This window comes from Indicator indicator, chromosome 10 (assembly GCF_027791375.1).
Source record: "Indicator indicator isolate 239-I01 chromosome 10, UM_Iind_1.1, whole genome shotgun sequence".
In the NCBI taxonomy this organism is placed as follows: Eukaryota; Metazoa; Chordata; class Aves; order Piciformes; family Indicatoridae; genus Indicator; species Indicator indicator.
The window spans coordinates 15,211,510-15,234,860 of NC_072019.1; the positions used below are offsets into that span (position 1 = coordinate 15,211,510).

General features: G+C 44.7%; 2 protein-coding genes across 3 annotated transcripts in view; one reads left to right on the forward strand and one right to left on the reverse strand.

Moving 5' to 3' along the window:
* Nucleotides 1-224: 224 nt before the first annotated feature.
* IVNS1ABP (influenza virus NS1A binding protein) lies at nt 225-18,543 on the forward strand. Of its 2 annotated transcripts, none has more exons than XM_054384670.1 (15): nt 225-264; nt 6,655-6,907; nt 8,172-8,298; nt 8,464-8,633; nt 8,714-8,789; nt 9,438-9,611; nt 10,228-10,353; nt 11,742-11,849; nt 13,982-14,108; nt 14,640-14,864; nt 15,673-15,794; nt 15,958-16,084; nt 16,176-16,307; nt 17,064-17,237; nt 18,052-18,543. In XM_054384670.1, exons 3-15 carry the CDS (start codon nt 8,188-8,190, stop codon nt 18,303-18,305), a joined length of 1,926 nt encoding a protein of 641 aa, XP_054240645.1. In that variant the 5' UTR covers nt 225-264; nt 6,655-6,907; nt 8,172-8,187; the 3' UTR covers nt 18,306-18,543. The 2 variants fall into 2 exon arrangements, with proteins under 2 accessions (XP_054240645.1, XP_054240647.1); XM_054384672.1 differs by having other exon boundaries at nt 8,176-8,298.
* Nucleotides 18,544-21,760: 3,217 nt separating this feature from the next.
* SWT1 (SWT1 RNA endoribonuclease homolog) overlaps nt 21,761-23,351 on the reverse strand; it is a 34,429-nt gene continuing 32,838 nt past the window's right edge. Inside the window, exons 16-17 of the mRNA XM_054384274.1 lie at nt 22,899-22,963; nt 21,761-21,866 (exon numbers count right to left, since the gene is read on the reverse strand). Of these exons, the coding sequence (XP_054240249.1) occupies nt 21,761-21,866; nt 22,899-22,963 (171 nt within the window). The remainder of the gene's footprint in view (nt 21,867-22,898; nt 22,964-23,351) is intronic.

Here is a 23,351-nt window from a genome sequence, read left to right on the forward strand (position 1 = left end):
CTCTCGCCCGCCCCGCCGGAGGCGGAGGGTTACGGGACGCAGTACGCAGGCCGCGTGTGGCTCTCCAGCTGCTGCGGCCCATCCGTTGGTACCTTGTTCTCGCTCCGGCTGCTACCCTCCTTTCTCAGCAGCGCCTCGCCTCGCTCTCCCTGTGCCCCTCCGCTCTCCCTTCCCGGCGGGCTGGGGCTGTGTCTTTTTGTCGGCTTCCCTCTCAGCCTGGAGACTTTCAATATGAACAATATCGTCTGCTCTGAGAGGCACCAGGTATGGCGCGGGTGGGGGCCAGCGGGATGTCCCGGCCGGCCGGCGCAGACGCGCCTCGGCCGGCTATGAGGAGAAGAATGGCGACCACCATGCGGTCGGGGGCGGCCAGGCCCTGCGCCACCTCGGCCCCGTCGCGCTTTGTTCCACGATCGGCACTGGCTGGGGAGGTGGCGGCGGCGCGGGGCTGCTGTCGGGCAGGGCGGGCCCCGCCATGGCGGTAGACCCGCGGTAGCGTCCCGGCCCGCCGCACCGCGCCCTTGGCTGGAAGAACGGGAGCCCCTCCGGCTCGGCAGCTTTTCGTTCCCAAACGCGCCACGCTGCGATGCCCGTTGAGGCGAAGTTAAGTGCATGGCCTGGGTGGCCTGAGGTCGGTTCCCTCAGGGCTGCCGGGGCCGATTCCTGCTGCCGGGGGCTGGGTCGGCGGCGCTGCCGTGACCCCTTCATGCACAGCGGTGGCTGTGGGAAGTGGGCAGACCCCAGCCTAGCAAAGCTGGTGTTCCCCACGCGGGTATTGTGCCAAGGTCAGGCACTGCGTGCGCGCCTTCCCCAGCGCCACGCTGCAGGCGCCTAGTGGCACCTTTTGTAAAGCCTTTGTAGTAAGGGGTGGGGGAAAGAGAATGGCAGAAATCCTGGGCTGTGAGTGAAGAAAGTAGACATCTCAGGCAGAAAAACATGGGCTGACAGCTGGTTGCCAATGTCATGACCCTCTCTGCCATCTATAGCAGTCCTAGGAAATAGGAGATAATGCAGTGAAAACAGTGACTGTCAGTCCACACGAGTGCTTTTGGAGAAAGGTCAAAGGTAGGAATAACCAGAAGGGGTTTGAAGGAGGGTGGGGGGGGAGGAGGAGTGCTGTATTTTCTGCTTGCGTGCACAAATTCCCAGCAGCTTTTTAGAATTTTTTGCAGAGGTATTTTGAGGTAGAAAATATCTTGGTGTTGGCAGCTTCACTGTTCCTTCATCCATCATTGCCAAAAGCATAAAAACTGCTTTGGTTATTATTTCATGCATGGTGAAAAAGTGTTGATGATTTGAGAGTCGAGGCATTTAAGTTACTTACTAAAGAGAAGCATGGCAAGGCTAAGTGATGATAGACGATTGGAAATTCAGTATCATGTCACTCTCCTTTTTATTTGTGGTGGTTTGTGAAGGGGAAGGTTTTTTTGTTTGCAGTTATGGGTGTGTAGACATCACATTTATTCCCTTCTGTCAGGGATCTCCAGAATAACAAACCAAGCAGGATGTGGTGCTTCGATGGGGAGATTGGTTTAATTTTAGAAATCGGATTTTGTAACCGCAAGCCTAACGCCTGGAGCAAGCACAGGATGCAACAGACAGGGAATACTTTCCAGTTAGGAAACAGTATTTTAGCTACCATAAATAGGTCTTATTTTGTTTTCCTCAGTTTGAGTTGTTAAGGAGCAGGAGATGGTAAGAAAGGCAAGAAGCTGCCAGAATGGGGTGGGAGACCATGATGACACACAAAAAACCCTACCAGTTGGCTGGTTGTGTGACAAATGAAGAGCTGTGGGGAGTGTGTTGGTAGAAAAAAAGAAACCCATGTAGAGGGGAGGGAAAAAGGAAGGAGCTCGGGTTTCATGACTGCATGTGAGGCAGAAGGTAGAAAAAGAGCTGTAGATGAAGATTGTGAGTATAATATAGAAAAAGAGAAGAGGAAATGCAGAACCAATATGGAAAAGGGAGATTATGACTTCCCTTTCCATTGCTAAGATTCAGTGAAACAGTGTTACTAGAAGCATTGGAGGTATGAAATAGGCAGCTGGTGTGCTAGGGCTGGGAGCGGTAGCTGAAAGAGCAGCAACACTGAAACATAAAACCTGCTTCTCATGCATTTTTTAGATCTATATACATAATGTGTGCTTGAAAGAGCTCTCCAGGCTTGCTCTCTATAGAGGAGAGTCCAATTATTACATCTGTTTGGACTACATGTAAAAGACTTTTTGAAAATGTCCACAGTACTTTTTTCTTCCCCTTCAATTTTTAACTGGTGATAGCAAATTCTTTTCTCACTGTTTGGGGGAACACAACCAAAGTTGAATTGTAGGGAAGTAGAATAATTTTGTTTTGTTTTACTGGAAAACAACTGAAAAATGAATATACAAAGCAAAATCATTAACAATTCTCTGAGTCTTCTTTAAGTCACTGGTGTAATGAAGCTGAGCCTGTTTAGTGGTGTAAAGTATGTTGATAAGTGTCTTGGACAGTGTTGGTTGTCCAAATGCAGACTCAGACACAAAAAGATTGTGTGGCTTTATCATAAATAAATGCTAACATAGGTAAGAAATGTTTTGAGGACATCTAGTTTTATCTTCTGCTACAAGTAAAGGACTAGGAGCAGTCATAGTTGTGACCTACATTGCTGTGAAAAGCCAAAAAACCCACAGCAGCTGAAAAGCACCAACTGTGGTGGTGAATTTCATTTTTGTTTCACTATACCAATAAGTGTCAATCAAACGTCCATCATTATGTCAACAAGTATCTACTTTTATGGTGTCTTCCTCCAGTTAGTGTTTTATTTGTGAGTTGAAGAGGTAAAACGTTAATCTGACAAAGAGGTTTGTGCAAAATTGGCACAAAGCAAGAACCTTGTTCAATGACATACTGCACCTGGCAAGTACCAGTGGACTATACTAAAGGGGAGGAAACATAAACACTACCTGTGGCATTAGGTCATGGGCAAGCTGAGTTTTGCCTCAGTCAGTGGTTCTGGGACCTGTTGTCTTGGTACCTCACCTGAGATCACAGCTCATACATCCCCTGGAAATGGCTCTGTGGTGGAGAGTCCCAGGGCATGGTAAAGGCTTTTAGATCTTGAGAAATTCAACAGTAATAATCTTGTGACAGGTTTTTTTAAATATTGAAGTGTTTTATGCAGTGAGCAACTGCTTAAAAACATTGGGATGAAGAGAGTCTAAATTCTAAACACAGCAATTTAAAGTGTATTAATTACGATATCTATTTGCTATTGTAAGCGAGCTAATAATGTTTTAGTCGTATTTGCATTTGCACGGTACATATAAGAGGATAGTGTAGTGAAGGATACTTAGTGTCATTGTTATGTAGGTGAGTCTTAAACGTGTCTTTAAAGAGACATACAGACAGACTGAAAGGTGAGTTAAAGAGAGGAACTCTCTCCTGCGAGTCAGGTTTGTCCAGTGAATGTGTTGTGAGCCATGACTCTTTCGTGGTCCAGTGGTATATGAATGTAGCAAATGAAAAATTCAGTCTGAGCATAAGAGTGTTTAGGAAACACCAGTATTGGAGCACAGTTATGTTCAAATGGAGCAGCTGGGAAGAATTTGTGTGCTGGCTTGTGTGCAGCTATATTGCTGGGATATACCATGGGAATGCTTTGTGGCATCTGGCCACTGACTCTCAGTCCTGTGCAGTCTCACACCTGGTGTGATAGACTCACGATCAAAGGGGCTGACTCCAGGCTCTACACCAGTATATTGACCTTTCATAGTAAAACTAGAATGGAAATCCAGAGTTTATGTATCACTTATTTTTTGCTGTGCTTCGCTTTAAAAAGAAGTGCAGGCCTGCTCTAAAGATTTTTTTTGTTGTTGTTTTTCCAGTGGAATGTGGTGCCCCCAATCTGGAATTGTAATTCTGTAGTTTTAACATATTTAAATAAGTGCATTTTGATGGACCTTGAAAAGTAGACATATCAGAGGCATCAGGCTTCATACTTCACCTGGCTGACAGCGATCTGTGAACATCACACAGTGAAAAATGCAGAGTCCTGAAAAACAACAAAAAAAGACTGCTGACAGTTCTTGATGTGGTGAGCTATGAGCAAGGGGGGAAAGGTATTACAAAGTTTAGGTAGTTAAGAAAGGCATTAATTTCCAGTACTTGTGTGTAACCTATAATGCATAAAATGCAGTGGTTTTGGCTTTTCATTGAATTTTGGCTGATTGTTTGGCTTTTGTTGTATACCAAACCAGAAGAAAAGCAGAAAGTAATGAACAAGCTTGTGCTATCTAATGCCATTTTGAGTGGTAATGTTAGCTGTGGCTCACACACAACAGTATTGAAGCTGCATGGCAATAATTAAGATGTTCCAATTCCTAGATATTCAGACTGGACTATTCTATTAGGTGTATAAAAACCGAATATGTGGGTTTGCCCTCATTCACAAAGGAGGACTTTTAAAAGCCATTATCTTCTGTTTTTATCCAGAATTACTTTGGATGTCTTTTATAGGTCTTCAAGGTTGTAAGCAAGTACATCAGGCAAAGTTAAAACACTGCACTTGAAGTAAAGCTCTTCTACTAGAGTAGAACATGAGAAAACATGCCCAGAGATGTAAACTGAGAGAGGGTGATTCTGGAATTTACTTGAAATTGTTGGAGTAGTTGTCCTTTAACTCAGAATCTCCCCAGAACTCCAGTACCAGCTGTTAACAGCAATCCCAGTGAGTATGGAAGAGGAACATGTAACATGATGCATGGGCAGACCAGTGGCCTGTTTGAGCTGTGGTACCAACATATGTTTAATTTTCTTTGGTGATCATGGACCTCTGCTTAGTGAGCAAGAGAACCTCTTTTGAGAGTCAAGAAGGTGGTTGCAAACCAGTGTGAGCAAGGTAGATAATATTTCTGCTCAGAATCAAGCCAGTGGTGATTTGGTCCAAGCCTTTGCACCAAAATGGTGACACTGTGCCAACCACCCAGTGCATCTCCTGCCTTGTCCCCACCTTGACTATCATTTTTAGATGCCTGTTGTAGTTTGCATTTGGCTGGGTGGGTCTGGCTAACTCCTACAACAGAAATGGGAGGTTTAAAATTGGAAATGATCAAGTTGGAGGTCTCTTGGTGGTGATTCCCTCATACATTCGTGGATAGTCTTGGTGAAGCATAACTTCTCAGTGTCTTCTAGCTTTCTTTACAAGCTAATTCGTTGACACTTGTGCTGAAACAATGCCTCTGCATCTCTGAACAGAATGCTCAGCTGAGATTAATCTTTGGGGAAATTGTGAATATCAGACTGTTTTTGACAAGTGAAATGTTTTGATTGCTGAAATGATTATACCAATTGTATCAACAAGAGAGGAAATGATGACTTCCAAATGCAATTGTAGTCCCTGGGCTGCTATTCCTGTAGTCTTGCTGTGTTCAGGGGTACTGTGTTACAGACAGACACCACTGGTGCTCTGGAGCCGTTGTTTCCTCCTTAAAATATATATACATTTGTGTCTGTTCTAGCAGCCAAGCCTAACATTAATTCCTTCAGCATGGTTATCTCCTGGGTGAAACGTTCTGTCTTCAAGGCTGCAAGCTGTGAGGGGAGCAGTTTTCTGGTAGAGCTGGTGTGCTGTGGGACATTGCCCCCTGCTGCTTTTGGAGAACCAGCCTCAGCTTGAGTTGCTGGTCAGCTGAAAGACCATGGGAGGTACAAGTCCAACCAGAGCCAGGCAGTTGGTCCACGAGGCTCTTGCACCTCCAACATAGGGGACTTCTAATTCTTGACAAGGAGAAATGAGCTGGCACCTATTTTTAGGAAACCCAATTCCCAATGTGGCATTTAATCTGCAGATACAAATATAGCTTTGGAACAGCAGTGGGGAACTCAAGTGGATAAAGTGATTGATGTTTTCCTGAGGTGGCATCAGGGTCATGGAAAGTTCCAGAGTTGGTGTTTGTTGCCTATCCCGTCCTCATCGCTGCTCCTCCTACTCGGCTCTCCTCCCCAGTAAAGCCCATCATAAAGAGGCCACCTGCATGCAGAATCCCACTCTGCACAGCCAGTGCAGAACTTGACCAGACCTTCACGGATTCTGCCTGTGGAGTAGCAGAGAGCCTTTTTACCGCAGAAAGTTACCATCGAAATTGGGATTTCTGACTTTATCATTTGTTCGGAAGTACCGGAGACGGGAGACATGCCTAGTCGCTTCAGACGTGCCCTTAATCCATCTTCAGTCCGTTTTAGGCATTCAGTAGAAGAAGGATATAAGTAGATGAGTACAGGAAAAGCAAAAGGTAGGAGGCATGTGCTGTGGTGTGTGGTTTAAAATGCAGTTATTTTGTTGTGTTACTTAAGCATTGTCTACTTGTGTAAGCATATGGAAAGTGCCAAAGTTAGAGTTGGTGAGGAATTGCCTAAAAATGGGATTCAGCTGTTTTAAGTTTTCACCTAATCACCAATTTAGCCACTTTGTTGTCACTGTGGGTATAAAAATTTATGTGGTTGACCTCTCAATAGTCACAAGAATGTGTTGCTGTCAGCGTGGAATCTTTTGGGCTGTTTTTGTGAAGAAAAACTTTGGGTCAGGAACTTCTACATCAAGACCCTATTAAAGTTTCACCTGAAATACAGAGTAGTGCTATCTATAGTCTTAACTTCTTAACTTCTCCGTTATTGCAGATTATGATGCATGATTATCACAGAAGAAATTCATGTCTATAGCTCTTAAGGACTTTATTACATCATCTTCAAGCCTGATAGTTTTGGAATCCATATTGTAGCCGCAAGACCCACGTCTGCTATTGCATTTCAACAAACATCTTCCCTGTCAGAAGATACTGCAACTGAAGTTAAAAATCTGTTTTAACACAGTGATACCATTGGATTAATTTCAGATCCTCCAGTTAAAAATTAACAGTGATATATTTGCCAGGTGAGTTGGTTTGGTTAGTTGCATGTACCGTAGTTAATACTCCGCTGAAATTCTGCCACTTTAAAGCCTTGCTGTCTTCTTGTTGTCTTTTTTTTTTTTCTTTTTTACTAAAACCCAGCAAACCAAAATATACACAAATGGACAATAATCTCTGTAAGTAAGATTAGTATTGCCAGTTTAGGGGCAAATGATTTCAGTAGCAAATGAATTTTAAAATAAACAGATTAAAGCTAGAATTGCTCTGTGTGGGGCTTGTTAGTATGAGTTTTTTGATGTCTTCTTTTTAAATTTTGGGGCTTTTTCTTGCTCAGTCTGATCTTCAGAATTTTCTTAAGATGGAAACCTAAATTGTTACTGGTAATAGTAGTAATATCCCATTTATTCTTTCCTCTCAACTTCCAGATTTTATTTTTACTTTCTTTTTAAACTTATTTCAAATTAATTAGTTCACCTCAGTGTCATATCTTAGTATTCTTAATTAGCTTCCTATTTAGAAAGTGGACCTCTCCTGAAAGTACATAACTAAAAGAAGAATCTGCTAAAATCTTTGAAATACCATCCAAATAACAAAAAAACCCACCACCACCAACAAACAAACAAAACAAACCAGTTTCCTATAGCTAGTTTTCCAGTCTTGGTCCAACTTTACCTGAGGTGGAATGTTTGTATGTGAGTAAGATCTTCAGGAAAAGTTGTTTTATCTTCGTGATGACTTAAAATACATGGTGGTGGTGGTGGTTCAGAATGTCTTTGATTCTGTTTGTTTTGTTGGTGCTAATATTATTTTATGACTTTGAGCTGCCTAAAAATATTTAAGCCCCTACTCATGAAATCAAACAAAATTTCTGTAGCTGTTCTACTTCACTAGTTTAATTTCTCAGTTCCTGTTTTCAGTGTAGCTGGGTTAGGGTCTGTGCAAAAACTGAATGACAGATTTCATGCAGTCAGCAGAAACAAGTGATGAATCTAACAAATCCCAGTTCCCTTAAAATTGATCTTGCTCTCACAGAGCTAGAGCAGGGTCACCATGTTGTTGTGGAGCTGGTACCTGCTGAAGTGATGTGGAGAAGTTAAAAGCTGTGGCCTTAGTCTCTGAAAATCACGAATCCAGTCAATCCAACACGTACCCATCAGCAGTAGTACTTGCCTAGGAGCTTTTTTGAGGTGGATTTTGTTTTAACATGAATGTTAGCAAACATGTCAATAATGCTTCGGTACTAAAGCAATGTGTTGTATTTCTAAACTCTGTGTGTTCTGTTTTCAGTCAGACCAACACCAAAATGATTCCTAATGGGTATTTGATGTTTGAGGATGAAAACTTCATTGAATCATCTGTTGCCAAACTAAATGCCTTACGTAAAAGCGGTCAGTTCTGCGATGTCCGTCTCCAGGTACCATTTTTCTGTCCAAATGTTTTTTTTTTTTTTCAGCTGATGCAAATTTGAGACACTATTGATTGGAAAAAATGATTTGAACTGTGACATTCATGTGGTTAAAACATACTTCAAGAAAATTCTTACCAGCATGTGGGTTTCTTACTTGTGTTTTCAACAAAGGTATGTGGCCATGAGATGTTGGCACATCGAGCTGTGTTAGCTTGCTGCAGCCCCTACCTGTTTGAAATCTTCAACAGTGATAGTGATTCTCATGGGATCTCCCACGTGAAATTTGATGATCTCAACCCAGAGGCTGTTGAAGTTCTGCTCAATTACGCCTATACTGCTCAGTAAGTTTGCACAAAAACTAGAGAGGCTAGACTTTAATTAAAAAAAAAATCAAAATAATAATACACATCTTCCTTAATAGGTTAAAAGCTGATAAAGAATTGGTGAAGGATGTATACTCCGCAGCAAAGAAGCTGAAGATGGAGAGAGTTAAGCAGGTACAGGTCTCAGCAATTCCCCAAGTCCATTCTGCTTTCTCAGGCTGACAGGATTATGCTTTTTCATGTGAATAAGGCAGAAAATGATGCTTCTGTGGAGAGAGTCTTCATTGGATAAGCTTCTTTAGATATTCTTTAGCGTTGTATTGATTTGAGTGTTGCTTCCGCTTGTGTTATTTTGTGCTGAAGGGTTCTCTGAAGTTAAGGTTTAAGTTTGTGCAAAATGGCTTCTGAAGCACAGCGCTTTCTTCCGTTTGGGTTCATGGCACGGTGGTGTGCTTGGGTGCATTGAGGGGCATCATTAAACCTGTGCACTTGTGGAAAAAAAGCTAATCCACACACACTTGGATGTGAGTTTGGCAGTGCTTCTTCAGAAATGGGGACACTTTTGACAAGTCAGTTGGGATTCTTATCTTCATTTGACTGCAGATAAGCTTTCAGTTGAGGAGAAGTTTTAAAACATGCAGGACTGTTTAATATCCACATGTTCATACAGAAGGCAGAGTTTTGTGTACAGCCCTTGCACACAGGAAGATGATCACAGTTAGTCACTGGTCTGCAGTTAGAAAACAGCTGTTGGATGGATCATTTAGATGCATAAAAATCTTGTGTACTTGTAAGATCAGTGGCAGCCTTTTTGCTTCCAAGGTCTGTGGTGACTATTTGCTCTCCAAGATGGATGTTCAGAGCTGCATCTCTTACCGGAACTTTGCAAGTTGTATGGGAGACTTGCGTTTGTTGAACAAGATCGATGGCTACATTCAGGAACACCTTTTGCAGATTTCAGAACAGGAAGAATTCCTCAAACTTCCACGGCTAAAGGTTAGCTTAAGTTCATAGACTTCCTCTTGGTATGTGATTGCGGAAAAAAAAAACAACCCAAGGAGCAGCAGGTATGGCTTCTTTTGGGGAGGAGAAAAACTTTTGTACTGACTTCTACCAACAGAGTGAAAATTCTGGGTCTGCATAATATTCATGTGACTGAATGTTATCTGTAGAGAATACATGTTCTTGAGCCTTTAAGAGTAAAAGATGAGTGCAGTTGTGCTTCAGTGTGCTTCCTAGTTTCAGTGGCATTGGCTGAAAGCTCCTAGTAGGTGGTGGTTTGTAGCTCTGTGGTAAAGTGAGAGTAAAGGAAGAAACTTTTTTTTACCTGTGAGAGTGCTGAAGCCCTGCAGCAGGCTGCCCAGAGAGGTTGCAGAGTCTCCTTCTCTGGAGGGACTCCAAACCCACCTGGACATTGTGATCCTGGGCAACCTGCTGTGGGTGGCCCTGCTTTAGCAGGGAAGCTGGACTGGATGATCTCCAGAGATCCCTTTCAACTCTCACCATGCTGGGATTCTGTGTGATGCTTACCATAAAAAGTACAGTATACTAGAAATACAGATAGGTATTAGATAGTACCTGTAGAGTAAATCATCTTTTTCTCTATCTGAAGCTTGAAGTCATGCTGGAAGACAATGTTGGCCTACCCAGCAATGGCAAATTGTACACAAAGGTAATCAACTGGGTCCAACGCAGTATCTGGGAAAACGGAGACAGCCTGGAAGAGCTCATGGAAGAGGTTAGTCTTTCAGAAAATGGGGTTCAATAATCTATTTTATATTATTTTTACGTGAAGAAAAAGTCATTATGAAGGCTGATCCCTTTTTTTCACTTTTTTTAACTGTGACCCTAAAGAATTTAAATTTTGCTGTAGGTACCCCTAAGCTGAGAAACTGGGGGGGTGTTCAGGTGAGCTGAATGAACTGTTCAGTCTGGTCTTTGCTTTCCTTTTGTTGCTCACGACGTGCTGTACAGTAACCTCACAGCGGCGTGTATCTTGCTCTAAGTTTGGGGAGGTGGTACTGAAACTTGTCATAGATTCTTGATGCTTTCCTTTGCAGGTTTTGCTTGTAAACACAAAGTAGGGAAAAGCTTCTAATGGTTGTTCCTCCCCGTTGATTTATCTCCCCATAGGTTTATTAACAAAACTAGGATACCAAGGCTGAAGAACCAAGAAGAAACCTCAAGTGTATTGACACGTACAGAAGCAGCAGTCCTGCCCCAGTTCTCCTAAGAAAATCCGCTGTGGGCAGAGAACGATGATGATGATTTAATGGTGTTTACTTAATTCTTTACAGGATACATTGCTTTTGAAAGTTGTGTGTTATTAAATGGCTTTACTTATGAATGCTCATACTAGATGTAGCCTGGGCACTGTGTAATGCAAAAAAACTAGTGGGGAGTCTAAATTTTGAATTGGCTGGAGAAAATTAACTTTACAAACACCCATGAAACGCCAGCATTTCCCAGCTTTGTTGTTGGGAGCACAACAGACCACTGGAAACACTTGTACGGGCAAAGCCAGATGTTGATGCTGTCATATGTTATCGAGTGTGTATTTCATGTGGGCAAAACTCCACTTTAAAAGCTTTCAGCATGGTGAATTTCAGATGCATTTCATTGAAACAGTCGCATCTGATACTGAACTGTGGACAACACTTTGCTCCAGAACCTAAATTTGTGTTGTCTTCCCTCATTCCCATGCTTTTCTTTTAGAGTCCACTGTTGGCTTCCCTTAACTTTTTCTGGTGGAGAAAAATGTGTGTATCTTTCAAAGGAGAAAACTTGTTTGTGGGGATAACAAAAATGCTTGCATGAGATTGTGAATTTGTGTAACTCTGCAAATTAATGTGCCTCTTGCTTGTCTGATGTTTCTGTGCTGAAAAAAAAAAACAAACCAGAAGTCCTTGGAACGTGAAGATTTCTCTCAAGCTAAGAAAGTAAGGAACCTCCATCCTGTGTTTGAAGATTGCCACCATGACATCTGCTTCCTTTTAGTTTTGTCATTCCACTAGATTGAGATGAGCTGACGAGAAGTATGCTGGCGACTGCCTTTTTGTAAGCTGCCTGTAGCTAAGGAGCAGTGGAGAAAGTAGCCACATGGGTATTCTGTTGTTGTTTTTGCAGGTTCAAACGCTGTACTACTCAGCTGATCACAAGCTGCTTGATGGAAATCTGCTAGATGGACAGGCTGAGGTGTATGGCAGTGATGATGACCACATTCAGTTTGTGCAGGTACAAATTGCAGACAGTCTCAGGTAACCCCAGGTAGACTGGCGCAGTTTACAGCACACTTTACCTGTTGTGTACTGTAGCAGGGAAAGCAACAGTAGCTTTAATGGAGGAGACACATGATGAGAAAGTCTTTCTTAACTCCTGGAGACGATGATTTAGTCTCCTCGTGGTTTTTCAGCAGACTGACTCTAAACCTTTGCAAAACAGAGTGCTAGAGGTTTGACTTCCACAGAATTCAGGTTGTTGGAAGACAGAAGAGGTAGGAGAGCAGCTAGCTGTGACTTTGCAGAGACACTGAAGAGACTGTAAAGCATCCTGGACCGCTTGGCTTGCAGTGGACAACATGCCTGTTGCTTTTTTGCACAGGCAAAGTTTCCAGGCATAGACTCCCATCCTTCATCTGCCAGACCCCGTTTCCCTTGGTTCAGCTGCACTTGTGATGTGCAAGAGAGATTTTAAAAGCAACTGTAGATAGCTTCTTGTCCAGAAGCAGCTGATGCTTGGACTCTGGGGAGATCAGTCCTGTGCTTTTTGAGATTTTAATTTGTTTTTTTTTAATTTGGCGTTGTTTTGGGGGTGTTTTTTTGTTTGTTTGTTTTGTTATTTAGTTCCAGACAGATAAAATAGTCTTCAACTCATGGAAAACACAGGGCTTAAACAATGGAGGCTGTTTAAGAAATGAGGGAATATAGGGCTAAGAAATGTCAGTTATATGTTGCTTTATACAAATTAGGGTTGCTTAAATTCACTAAGTTGGAAGAAAATATATTGTAATATTTTAACTCCTGACAGTGTAACATGCAGGTTTTAGCTAATCTTTATGTAGAGCACTCTCCATGGATTGTAGGAGTGAAAAGAGAGGAAAATGAAAAGCCATCTAATTTTCCAGCATCTGGTTTGTAGTAGGCCATCACAGACCTCCTACTAGGCCAGCTTTCTTAAGGCTCCATCCAACCTGCCTTTGAACACTTACTATTCCTTGTAATACTTAGAAGCTGAGAGGTGAATGTTCCAAAAATTCCCTTTCAGAAATAAGACCAAGAGTTCTCAACTTTGTTTTTATTTAAATCCTTTCTGATTGTAAGAATTGTTAACCTTAGAGATTCTAAATGGCTGAGAGCGTGAACACCAGAAAACCCACACCTGACAGGCTAGGAAAATTTGTAACTTGTAAGGTTTTGATTTACAAAAGTTTGTAATTTCTGTAACTCAAGGCAGTGGAATGATAAAAGAATAAGCTCTTAGTTAAGTGGAGATTCAGAAATAACTACAATGCTATCCAGAAATTACTTGCTTTTCATGGTGAGCTGAGTGTAGCAATCCATGCCTCGTATGTGAGGTTATCTGGGAGTGAGGTGATGTTATTCAGAAGTCTTGTGAGAGTTTCCATGGAGCTCAGACCCCAGGGAACTGTGCAAGCATCGCAAACTTGATACTGTGGTCACAAACTGCTGCTGACCAGGGCAGGCAGAAGGGTAACTTTGTGTGCTTGGTTCAGAAAGAGCCTGAATAACAACCTACCCAACTGTGCAGCGTCATCTGAAATGTGACATTCTGGGGTTTGCTGAATTGAGCAAAATAATGAAGCTGCAGTATAAATTTAACTGAAGAAAAGAAAGCAGAAAGCTCTTAGTGGGGAGTAGTGAGGGAGTAAAATTCAAGAACCGGCTAATCTGAGCACAGAGAGGAACTGAGGCGAAATTAATTTGTCTTCAGGGAATGAAGAGAATTGTTAATTCACTTCCAAACTACGTTCCATGATTAACTTGAATTCCCGAAGCAGAGCTTGTGAGCCAGGCTCTCAGTGTGCAGATCAGTTCTCTCCCCATGGATCTGGGGTCTCTCTTGTGCTGAGGAGTCCCACTGGTAGGGCCTCCTCCCCTCTAGGTGTTTGACATGATTTATGGTCAGGCCCCAGCAGTGTACAGCTGCAGTCATAGGATGACATGAGTGCCAGGATCAGAGGTAGGGTGGGTTTGGCTGCTGTTGCTGAGCAGGCAAGGTGTTCTGTAGGTGTGCTATAAAGGGTGCTCTGCAGACGTGGTAGACAGTGTTTTCCTGTGTAGTCATGTTAGCTCAGAGAATCAGTGATAGAAGGAGATGTAGTCTCTAGCTGCCTTTTGATTTTGCAGAAGAAGCCACCACGTGAGAATGATCACAAGCAGATCAGTAGCAGCTCCTCTGGAAGCCTTTCTCCAAATGCTACTGCTCAGAGTCCTAAACATGACTGGAAAATCATTGCTTCAGAGAAGACGTCGAGTGAGTAACCAGGGCAGACTTCACCTAAAAGCCACATCTGGTATTGTGTGCTTCCCACCTCCCACTCCCTGGGGATTTCCTTCAGTATCTGTAAGGAATGTAGAAATGATTTTTCTTGCTGCTGGTGCCAGTCAAGTAATCAACCCAGAAATTTGTGGGATGTTTCTAATGTAACTGGGGCCAAACTGGGATCACTTATATATCTCAATTCTGTATTGATAGGGCCACCTCAAATCCCATGGTCTGTATAATTTACCCAGAGTCCTAAGGAGATAGTCTCTGATTAATTAACAGAGCTAACTGTGTGTGTAAGGAGATCTCCTCCCCAGATGTCTTCAGATGGCTGTTTTACGTCCTTGGAGTACAGTATCAATATCTAAGCCTTATCTTTTTCAGTAAGAGGAACTGGAACCAGTAATGAGACAAATGTTTTTCAGACTTCTAAGGGGAGGAGCATAACCAGTTGGCATTCACAGAAATTCACCTCAAATTTTGTTACATTGGTGGTCTCCCCTTTTCTCCTGATGACAGGTAACACCTACCTGTGTCTGGCTGTTCTGGATGGTGTGCTGTGTGTGATATTCCTGCATGGCCGCAACAGCCCCCAGAGCTCTCCCACGAGCACACCACGACTGCTGAAGAGCCTGAGCTTTGAGCTCCAACCAGATGACATCATTGAGAAGCCCATGTCTCCCATGCAGTACGCTCGCTCGGGGCTTGGCACTGCTGAGCTCAGTGGCAAGCTCATCGCTGCAGGTAAAGGAAATGGTAGCAGTGTTGAAACACTCATTTGGGTGGGGTGGAGGGGACAGCGGCTTTTCTCAACTCTACATAGAATTAGAGCTGGTAAGAGCAGCCCTGCAGAGAAGGACTTAGGGATGCTGGTGGGTGAAAAGCTGGGCATGAGCTCACAGCCCAAACCCAGCCATGTCCTGGGCTGATCCCTAGCAGCATGGGCAGCAGGTGGAGGGAGGGGATTCTCTCCCTCTGCTCTGCTGAGACCCCCACCTGCAGTGCTGGGGCAGCTCTGGAGTTCTCAGTGCTGGAGAGACATGGACCTGTTGGAGCGCAGGGCCAGAGGAGGCCACAGCAATGGTGCAAGGGCTGTGAGGCCAGGCTGAGAGAGGTGGGGTTGTTCAGTCTGGAGAAAAGAAGATTCCAGAAGACCTTCTAGTGATCTTTCAGTGTCAAAAGGGGCTGATTAGAAAGCTGGGGATAGACTTTTGAGCAATGCCTGTTGATGACAGGACAAAGGGCAATGACTTTAAACCATAAAGAGATTTACACTAGATACAAGGAAGGAATTGCTTATGCTGAGGGTGGCAAGATACTGGCCCAGGTTGTCCAGAGAGGTGGAAGATGCCCCATCCACTGGAACCATTCCAGGTCAGGTTGTTTGGGGCTCTGAGCAACCTGCTCTAGTTGATGATCTAGTAGATGACTGCAGTGCATTTGAACGAAGTGGCCTTTCAAGGTCCCTTCCAACCCAAACCAGTCTGTAATCCAATAACATCGAAGTAATTGGTCTTTGGAGATGTGACCTCATCTGAGCTTTTGCTTTTAGGTGGCTACAACAGGGAGGAGTGTTTGCGCACAGTGGAGTGCTATGACCCGCAGAAGGACACCTGGACCTTCCTTGCACCAATGAGGACACCAAGAGCTCGGTTCCAGATGGCAGTTTTGATGGTGTGTGGTGGGTGGGGAGCAGAGAAAGTGTGACATCATGTAGAGATAGGTGGGGCAAACTTCACAGAGGGGTAACTGAAGTTGTGTGACTGCAGTTAGCCAAGTAATGATTTGAGTTGTTGTGTGCTTAGATGTGAGGCAGGCATTTCTTGGCTCTCTGCAGGGGCAGCTGTATGTGGTGGGCGGGTCAAATGGCCACTCAGATGACCTGAGCTGTGGAGAGATGTACGAGCCAGAGATAGATGACTGGACTCCTGTTCCAGAGCTGAGGACCAACCGCTGCAACGCAGGTACAACAGCTGCAGCCAAGCAGCTCTCTGGGGATTCCTACACTTACTCAGCTGCTCACTGTTCACTTGCTGTCCTTCCCTGCACCGACAGGAGTCTGTGCCCTGAATGGGAAGCTGTACATTGTTGGTGGCTCAGATCCTTACGGCCAAAAGGGACTGAAGAACTGTGACGTGTTTGATCCTGTTACAAAGTCCTGGACGAGCTGTGCCCCCCTCAATATCCGTAAGCATGCTCTGCAGGTTGGGAGCGGTGGGAAAGGGTGGCTGCACAACTGGTGTGATGTGAAAACCCAGTGTAGATGTGGCCAAGAGGGCCAATGGTATCCTGGGGTGCATCAAGAAAAGTGTGTCCAGCAGGTCTAGGGAGGTTCCTTCTCCCCTTTTACTCTGCACTGGTAAGACCACACCTGGAATACTGTGTCCAGTTTTGGGGTCCCCAGTTCAAGAGAGATGGGAATCTACTGAAGATAGTCCAATGGAGAGCTATGAGGATGATGAAGGGACTTGAACATCTCTCCTGTGAAGGAAGACTGAGAGAGCTGGGGCTGTTTAGTCTGAAGATGAGAAGGCTGAGAGGGGATCTTATTGATGTCTATAAATATCTGAGGAATGGGTGTCAAGAAGAAGGTGCCAGGTTCTTTCTGGTTGGTGCCCAATAATGGGACAAGGAACAATGGGTACAAGCTGGAACACAGGAAGTTCCACCTCAACATGAGGTGAAACTTTACTCTGAGGGTGTTGGAGCCCTGGAGCAGGCTGCCCAGAAAGGTTGTGGAGTCTCCTTTTCAGGAGACTTTTAAAATCTGCCTGGATGCATTCCTGTGTGACATGCCCTAGGTGATCCTGCTTTGCAGGGGGGTGGCCTCAATCTCTGGAGGTCCCCTCCAACCTCCACCATTCCATGAATCTGTGCCAGCTGCTGTAGATTGCAGTCCTGCGTGGGTACTGTTTGGGCTGTAACCTCTGGTGTCGATGGCAGGGAGACACCAGTCTGCAGTGTGTGAGCTGGGGGGGTACCTGTACATCATTGGAGGAGCGGAGTCCTGGAATTGCCTGAGCAGTGTGGAGCGCTACAACCCAGAGAACAACACCTGGACCCTGATGGCACCCATGAACGTGGCTCGGCGAGGAGCTGGGGTGGCAGTTCGTGACGGTAGGCTGCCCGCTGTGGGGGCTTTCTGGTTAAGCTAACATGCAAGTAGAATGCAATGCTGGGGCAGAAAACAATCCAATAAGAGCCTGGCTGTGCTTCCAATTCTAATTAAAAAGGAATCAGACAACAAACCTCTTTGTTTAGAGCGTTTGCCACCACCTCTTTTGAAAACATCACCCTGCAGCTTCTAGGGCTGCATCTGTTGTAATGTAGACTCTGCTCTTTGAAGTAATTTTCAGTCTGCTCTGCTGATCAAGGGACCCAAAGCAGGTCTGTAGCTTCAGACCTTGAATGAGGCAAAGGTTTCTGACAGAAAATCTTAAGTTCCTTCATTTTTGGCTTGGTTTGCTTCCCCATTACAGGGCTGTGACACACACAGCTGGTGCTCAGCATCTTTCCTTCCCCTGTGGGGGCAGGCTGCAAGAGTTGGGGTTGTTCAGCCTGGAGAAGAGAGAGCTCCAGGGAGGCCTTTTTGCATCTGAAGGAAGCCTACAAGAAGGCTGGAGAGGGACTTCTTGCAAGGGCTTGTAGTGACAGGACAAGGGGCAATGGCTTTGTGCTGGAAGAGGGAGGTTTAGACTGAAGACGAGGAAGAAATTCTTCATGATGAGGGCTGTGAGACACTGGAACAGGTTGCCCAGTAAGGTCATGGATGCCACTTCCTTGGGAGTGTTCATGATCAGGTTGGATGAGGCCTTAAGCAACCTGGTCTAGTGGAAGGTGTCCCTGCCCACGACAGGGGGCTTGGAACTAGATGATGTTCAAGGTCGCTTCTGACTCAAACCATTCCGTGATTCTTGTTTCCTTTTGACAGGCAAACTCTTTGTGGGTGGTGGCTTCGATGGCTCCCACGCAGTGAGTTGTGTGGAGATGTATGACCCTGCTCGCAATGAGTGGAAGATGATGGGAAGCATGACCACCCCCAGGAGCAATGCTGGCATCACCACGGTGGCAAACACTATTTATGCTGTCGGGGGGTTTGATGGCAATGAATTCCTGAACACAGTTGAAGTCTACAATCCAGAGGCCAATGAGTGGAGTCCGTACACAAAAATTCTCAAGTTCTAAGTGAATTAAATTGCCCTTTTCAAACTAACAGGCTTAGTGATGTAATTGTGTTTTCAGTAGAGGTACAGATGTGAATAGGGGTGGGGAGAGGGCAGAGAGGTTGCCAACAGCAACACAGAGCTTTTGCATATTGCATATTAATGTGTTGTACATATTTGTTTTGGAGAGAATACCAAGATGCAGGGGGGCTGTGTATTTTAGGACTTTGTGCTGGGGGTTGGGGGGGCTGTGTTTCATTTTCTTTTTGTACAAGATTGTTTTGAAAAGAATGCAGGGGAAACTAGACTGGGCAGATCAGTTCAGGAGATTCCCCAGGGCTTGTTTGGTCACTTGGCACATTGACTTCTCCTGGAGGGTGTACTGTTGGGGCAGGAAGCGTCAGGGTGATGTGGGCTAGGTTTTTTCATCAGGCCTTGTTTTCCTTGGGTAACTGGAACAATCTAACAAGAAGCCTTATTTAAATAGAGAAAATGGCTTTTTTTTTTTTAATTAAAAAAGCTGACATGCCTGCCAATACCTTATCTTTTATGATTGCCTTTTTATAACAGTTTTTATATACTCAGCAGAGTATTTTATCTGTCAAAATGAAAGCAGTAGGTAGCTGGTTATGGAAGCAGAGAGTCAACTTTGGAGTTCATAGAGACTGAGTGGACAACTGCTTGACTACCATAGGTGAGCTTGTGGGTTTTGGCCTCTACTACAGTATGGTCCCTTAGCAAGTGACAGCTGTGCTAGCAATGAATGGAGTTCTGAACACAACCTAGCTGGGACTTTCCAGGCTGGGAGAGGGATTTTTGACTCCAAAGCTCTTGAGGAAGATGCAGAGCGTGCTTTCTGTACAGCAGTTTTGTTACGTGGGGTGAGCTAACCTTTGTAAAACACAAACTTCAGTGTGGGGCTTTTCTCATGGTTTTTAAACTCTTTGCCATCTGGCAGCAGAAGTGTATTCATTTGCCTAGTAATGTCTTCACCTTATTTTTCTAATACAAGCAGCTGGAAGTGTGGTAGAACACAGATAACTCAATCTCGTCCGTGTTCATAGTTACGTGTTTTAGTTCACTTGCTCTGTTCCTACAGATAATGCTGGTTAGGATGCTGTGGTGTCTAATATGTAGTGCTGCACATCTAACTCCTCGTGCCAAACCCAGCACTGACTGCTTACTGCTGATGCAAACACATTAAAGGTACCTTGTGGGAAATCCTTGCACCACAGGATTGCTGTCATGTCTTCTTGTGTCCTTTTCTTGAAAAGACTGTTTGCAAACAATTTGGTGATGTCAAAACAGACATTGCAAATGCACGTAGAATCATGGAATGACTTTGGTTGGAAAAGACCTTTAAGGTCATCGAGTCCAACCATTCCCTAAGTCTGGTGCTAAACTCCGTCCCTCAGCACCACATCTTTCCCTCTTGGAAATACCTCCAGGGATGGGGATTCAACTACCTCCCTGGGGAGCCTCTTCCAGTGTTTGAGAACCCTTTCAGTGAAGGAGTTTCTTCTCATGTCCAACCTCATCCCCCCCCACTGTGGCCTTGTTATTACTGGCGAGCAGAGACCAAGCCCAACCTGCCAAGGCAGGCAAAGTAGGGTGTTTAATTGTATCCCCACCTTGAGTAGAAAAAGGAGGAGGTGAAGGACCGTCTCCACCTCCCATTAGAGTGTCACACTCATTTCTGGAGGGTAAAGGTCTGGGAGCATGCAGACAGTATATGGCTTCCTGCAGCACTGCTGCTGATGTCTGGGGGAAGATTTGCCTGCTTCAGGCTCCTCTCTGCATCAGTTCACTGAGAGCTCTCTGCAAACTGGAGTGGGGCCAGATGAGAAGGGGACCAAGTGAACTTGAGTAATAGTGTGTAATACCATGGTGAAAAGAAACACCTGGTGCTGCTGTGAGCAACTGGAGCTGTGGCCCTCAGCACACAGCAAGTAATTTTAGGAAATTAAGCTGCCAGCAGTGGCACTAATTTCAGTCTCCATTTATAGTCTTTACTACAGCTGTCTGAACCCAACTCCTACCACCAGCCTGCTACTGCTGTCTGTCACATAACACCAAGCAGTCCTGAAGCGGGCCATGAACAGGCTCCTGCAGCTCCACCCTGGAGCAGGGAAACACCAGACCAAAGAGAGTCACTGATCATTCCAAGCTGTAAAACAGGGCATTAGAAGAGGGAGTCACTGTGAGACAAAACAAAATCATTGTCTTAATCTGTCAGCTGTGTAGAAAGAGGAGAGCAAGACAGACAGACATTGTGTCCTTTAGTTGATCGGCTGCTTCCTTTATGTGCAAACTGACAATGTATAACACTGCTCCCACAACTCAGGTAACTTGAAACAGCCCTTAAAATGAATTCTGTACCTGAAGCCTTTCCAGTGTCTGGGGGAAAGAACTGCATTAAACTTGAATCCACAGTCCTCAGGCAAAGTGAAAGTAGAGCTGCTGGCAGGAACTGACAGAATGAACAGCCATTTACTGAAACAATAAATTAGATTTGTACAAGAAAGATTTTACAAATACAGCCCAAAGCTGATATCAAAATAAACTCCCTCTAGAACTCTGTCAGTCCTCTTGGCTCTGTACAAATACATACATAGAAGAGGTAGCTTGGAAGGCCACAGCAGCATTAAAAATGGCTTTTAGAAAGTTTCATGGACTTCAAAGCAGTTTTGGAAAGCAATGAATAGTACATTCAGAGAGGTCAGCTGGAGAGCAGAGATGAGGTGAGTTGTGGAGGAGGTGGTAACCCACAGAGGGAAAAACCACTCCTGCTGTTATAGGAGGAGGTGGGAAGAAGGATGAGGTACTCCAAAGGAGTAGGTTCTGCTGCATGAAGATTAAGTAGATACTCTAACAAAGGAAACCCATCCTTTTGCTCTCAACAACAGTACACCTTCATGAGGGCTTCTGGTTTGGTTTTAGAAAGAACAAGCATCAGTTCATTTCTTGCCTGTTTCTGTGTCTTCCTTAAGCCCTCCAGAGTTCACGGGCTGCATACACTCCATCTGTTCAGTTCCTCAATTGTGTAGCAGTGTGGGCTCCCAGGGTCGTACTCCACTGCTTCCCTCGCAGCCTGCTGCCTGTCACAGCAGGTGCTGTTTGCTTCCTCAGTGTTCCACAAGGCTCAGCAAAACCAAGGCTGTGCATGGGTTTTCCTGTACAACCCCTCACAGGCTTGGTTCCTAACAGAGTAATGCCAGCCTGGCACTGCTGTGCACCAAACCACCACTGGTAGCCCCAAGACTCTCGCTTGGGATAGAAAATTCTCTCTGCTTGTCATTCTTAGCAGAAATCCTGACATTTACTATACAGATGTAGCTACACTTCCCTTCAACTCCAATAGAAAACAGCACCGTTGCGTAAAACGAAGGCAGGTTTCTGGCTCCTCCAGTACATCCCTCAGTATGGATGAGGGAAATGCAAGACAGTGACACCACAGCTCCAAACTTTGTCCCAGGGTCACAGCCAGCCCCTGTTCTTAGCCTCCGCATGAACCGACGCATGACACTGCTTAATGGTGTGCTCCAGCTGGGCCAGCTGCCCACAGCCAACCTGCAGCCGCTCCCTGGGCAGAGAAGACACAAAGGTTACCAGGGGACAGTGCACCCACTGAAAAGACAGGAAGGCTTCTGCATGTTCCTTTCCAATGCAAAGGGGCTCTCCTATCACACTGTGGCTCCACCAAAGCAGAGAATTTTCAATGACTCCAGAAATCCAGAAGTGCTTTGTAGCAAAAGATGAACTTTATGACAGAGCTGGCTAACAGTGTTCCCAGCTGGATAGAACCACAGACTGGGTTAGGTTGGAAGAGACTTTCAAGGGCATCTAGTCCAACCCCACTGCACTGAGCAGGGACATTTGCAACTAGAGCAGGTTGCTCAGAGCCCCAAACAACCTGACCTGAAATGGTTCCAGGGATGGGGCATCTACCACCTCTCCAAGCAGCCTGGGGCAGCGTCAACATCACTCATTGTAAAAAACTTCCTCCTATCGCTCCAAGCCCTTCTGAGCAGTCCCTCCCTAGTGTTCCGGTAGGTCCCCCTCAGATAATGAAATATAGCTATGAGCTCTCCCCAAAGCCTTCTCTTCTCCAGGCTGAACAGCCCCAATTCTTCCAGCCTGGCTTCATAGGAGAGGTGTTCCAGCCCTCTGATCATCTTTCCTCAGAGGAAAAAACCTCACAAACCACAAGAAAACAAAAACCACCTCAGCAAAACACAACCTGTTATAACCAGCTTCAGTTCAGTCCTGTTGTCCTGCCCTACCTTACAGTGAATGCTGACCCACACAGGCTCTGTCTGCCACTGAGCCAGGAAGCCTGAATTGGTATGACAAGGAGAGACCAACATCTCACCTCACACAGATGAAAATCATTGTGTAGATGCTCTAATTGCAATTTCTGCCCTCTGCTACTTTGTTGTCATTTTTAAAAGGGAAAATTAAAAAAAAAATTAAAAAAACAAGACATCCTCACTTCATCTTCCCTCTGCAGTGTTGATGTTTTAGCCACCCCAACGCTTCTTCTCAGGGTACTTTGGTTAATATATGGCAAAAGGCTATCCCAAACCCTACATGAGGTTGTCAGCAAGTGCCTTACCGATAGGTCTCCTGTGAAACACACTCATAAAGCTCCTCAGCAGTGAATTTGATACTGTGATTGATCTAAAACAAAGAAAGAATTAACATAGTCAGTTACCCAGTGTCACAGATCAATGAAAACTGCACAGATGTGGTCACTGTGTGACCTAGCAGGCCCTTGAGGAGACGCACTACTCTCAGATATGTGATACAGTGAATCAAAAAACAGCTTTATTCTACAGCAAAAAACAACTTTATTCTGCAGCTTTATTCACCCAGTTCTCCTCTTACAATCTCTCAGTACTAGTTAAGTTAAATACAAATATTTTAACTTGATGAATTCACAAATAACTGTTAATTTCCATTTCTCTTTTTTTCTCTGAACTGCAGCCAACATTCTCCATGGAAGCACCTAACAGAAGGTACTCTCTCCTTCAAATGATGAATCACAGAATCAGAATGGCCTAGGCTG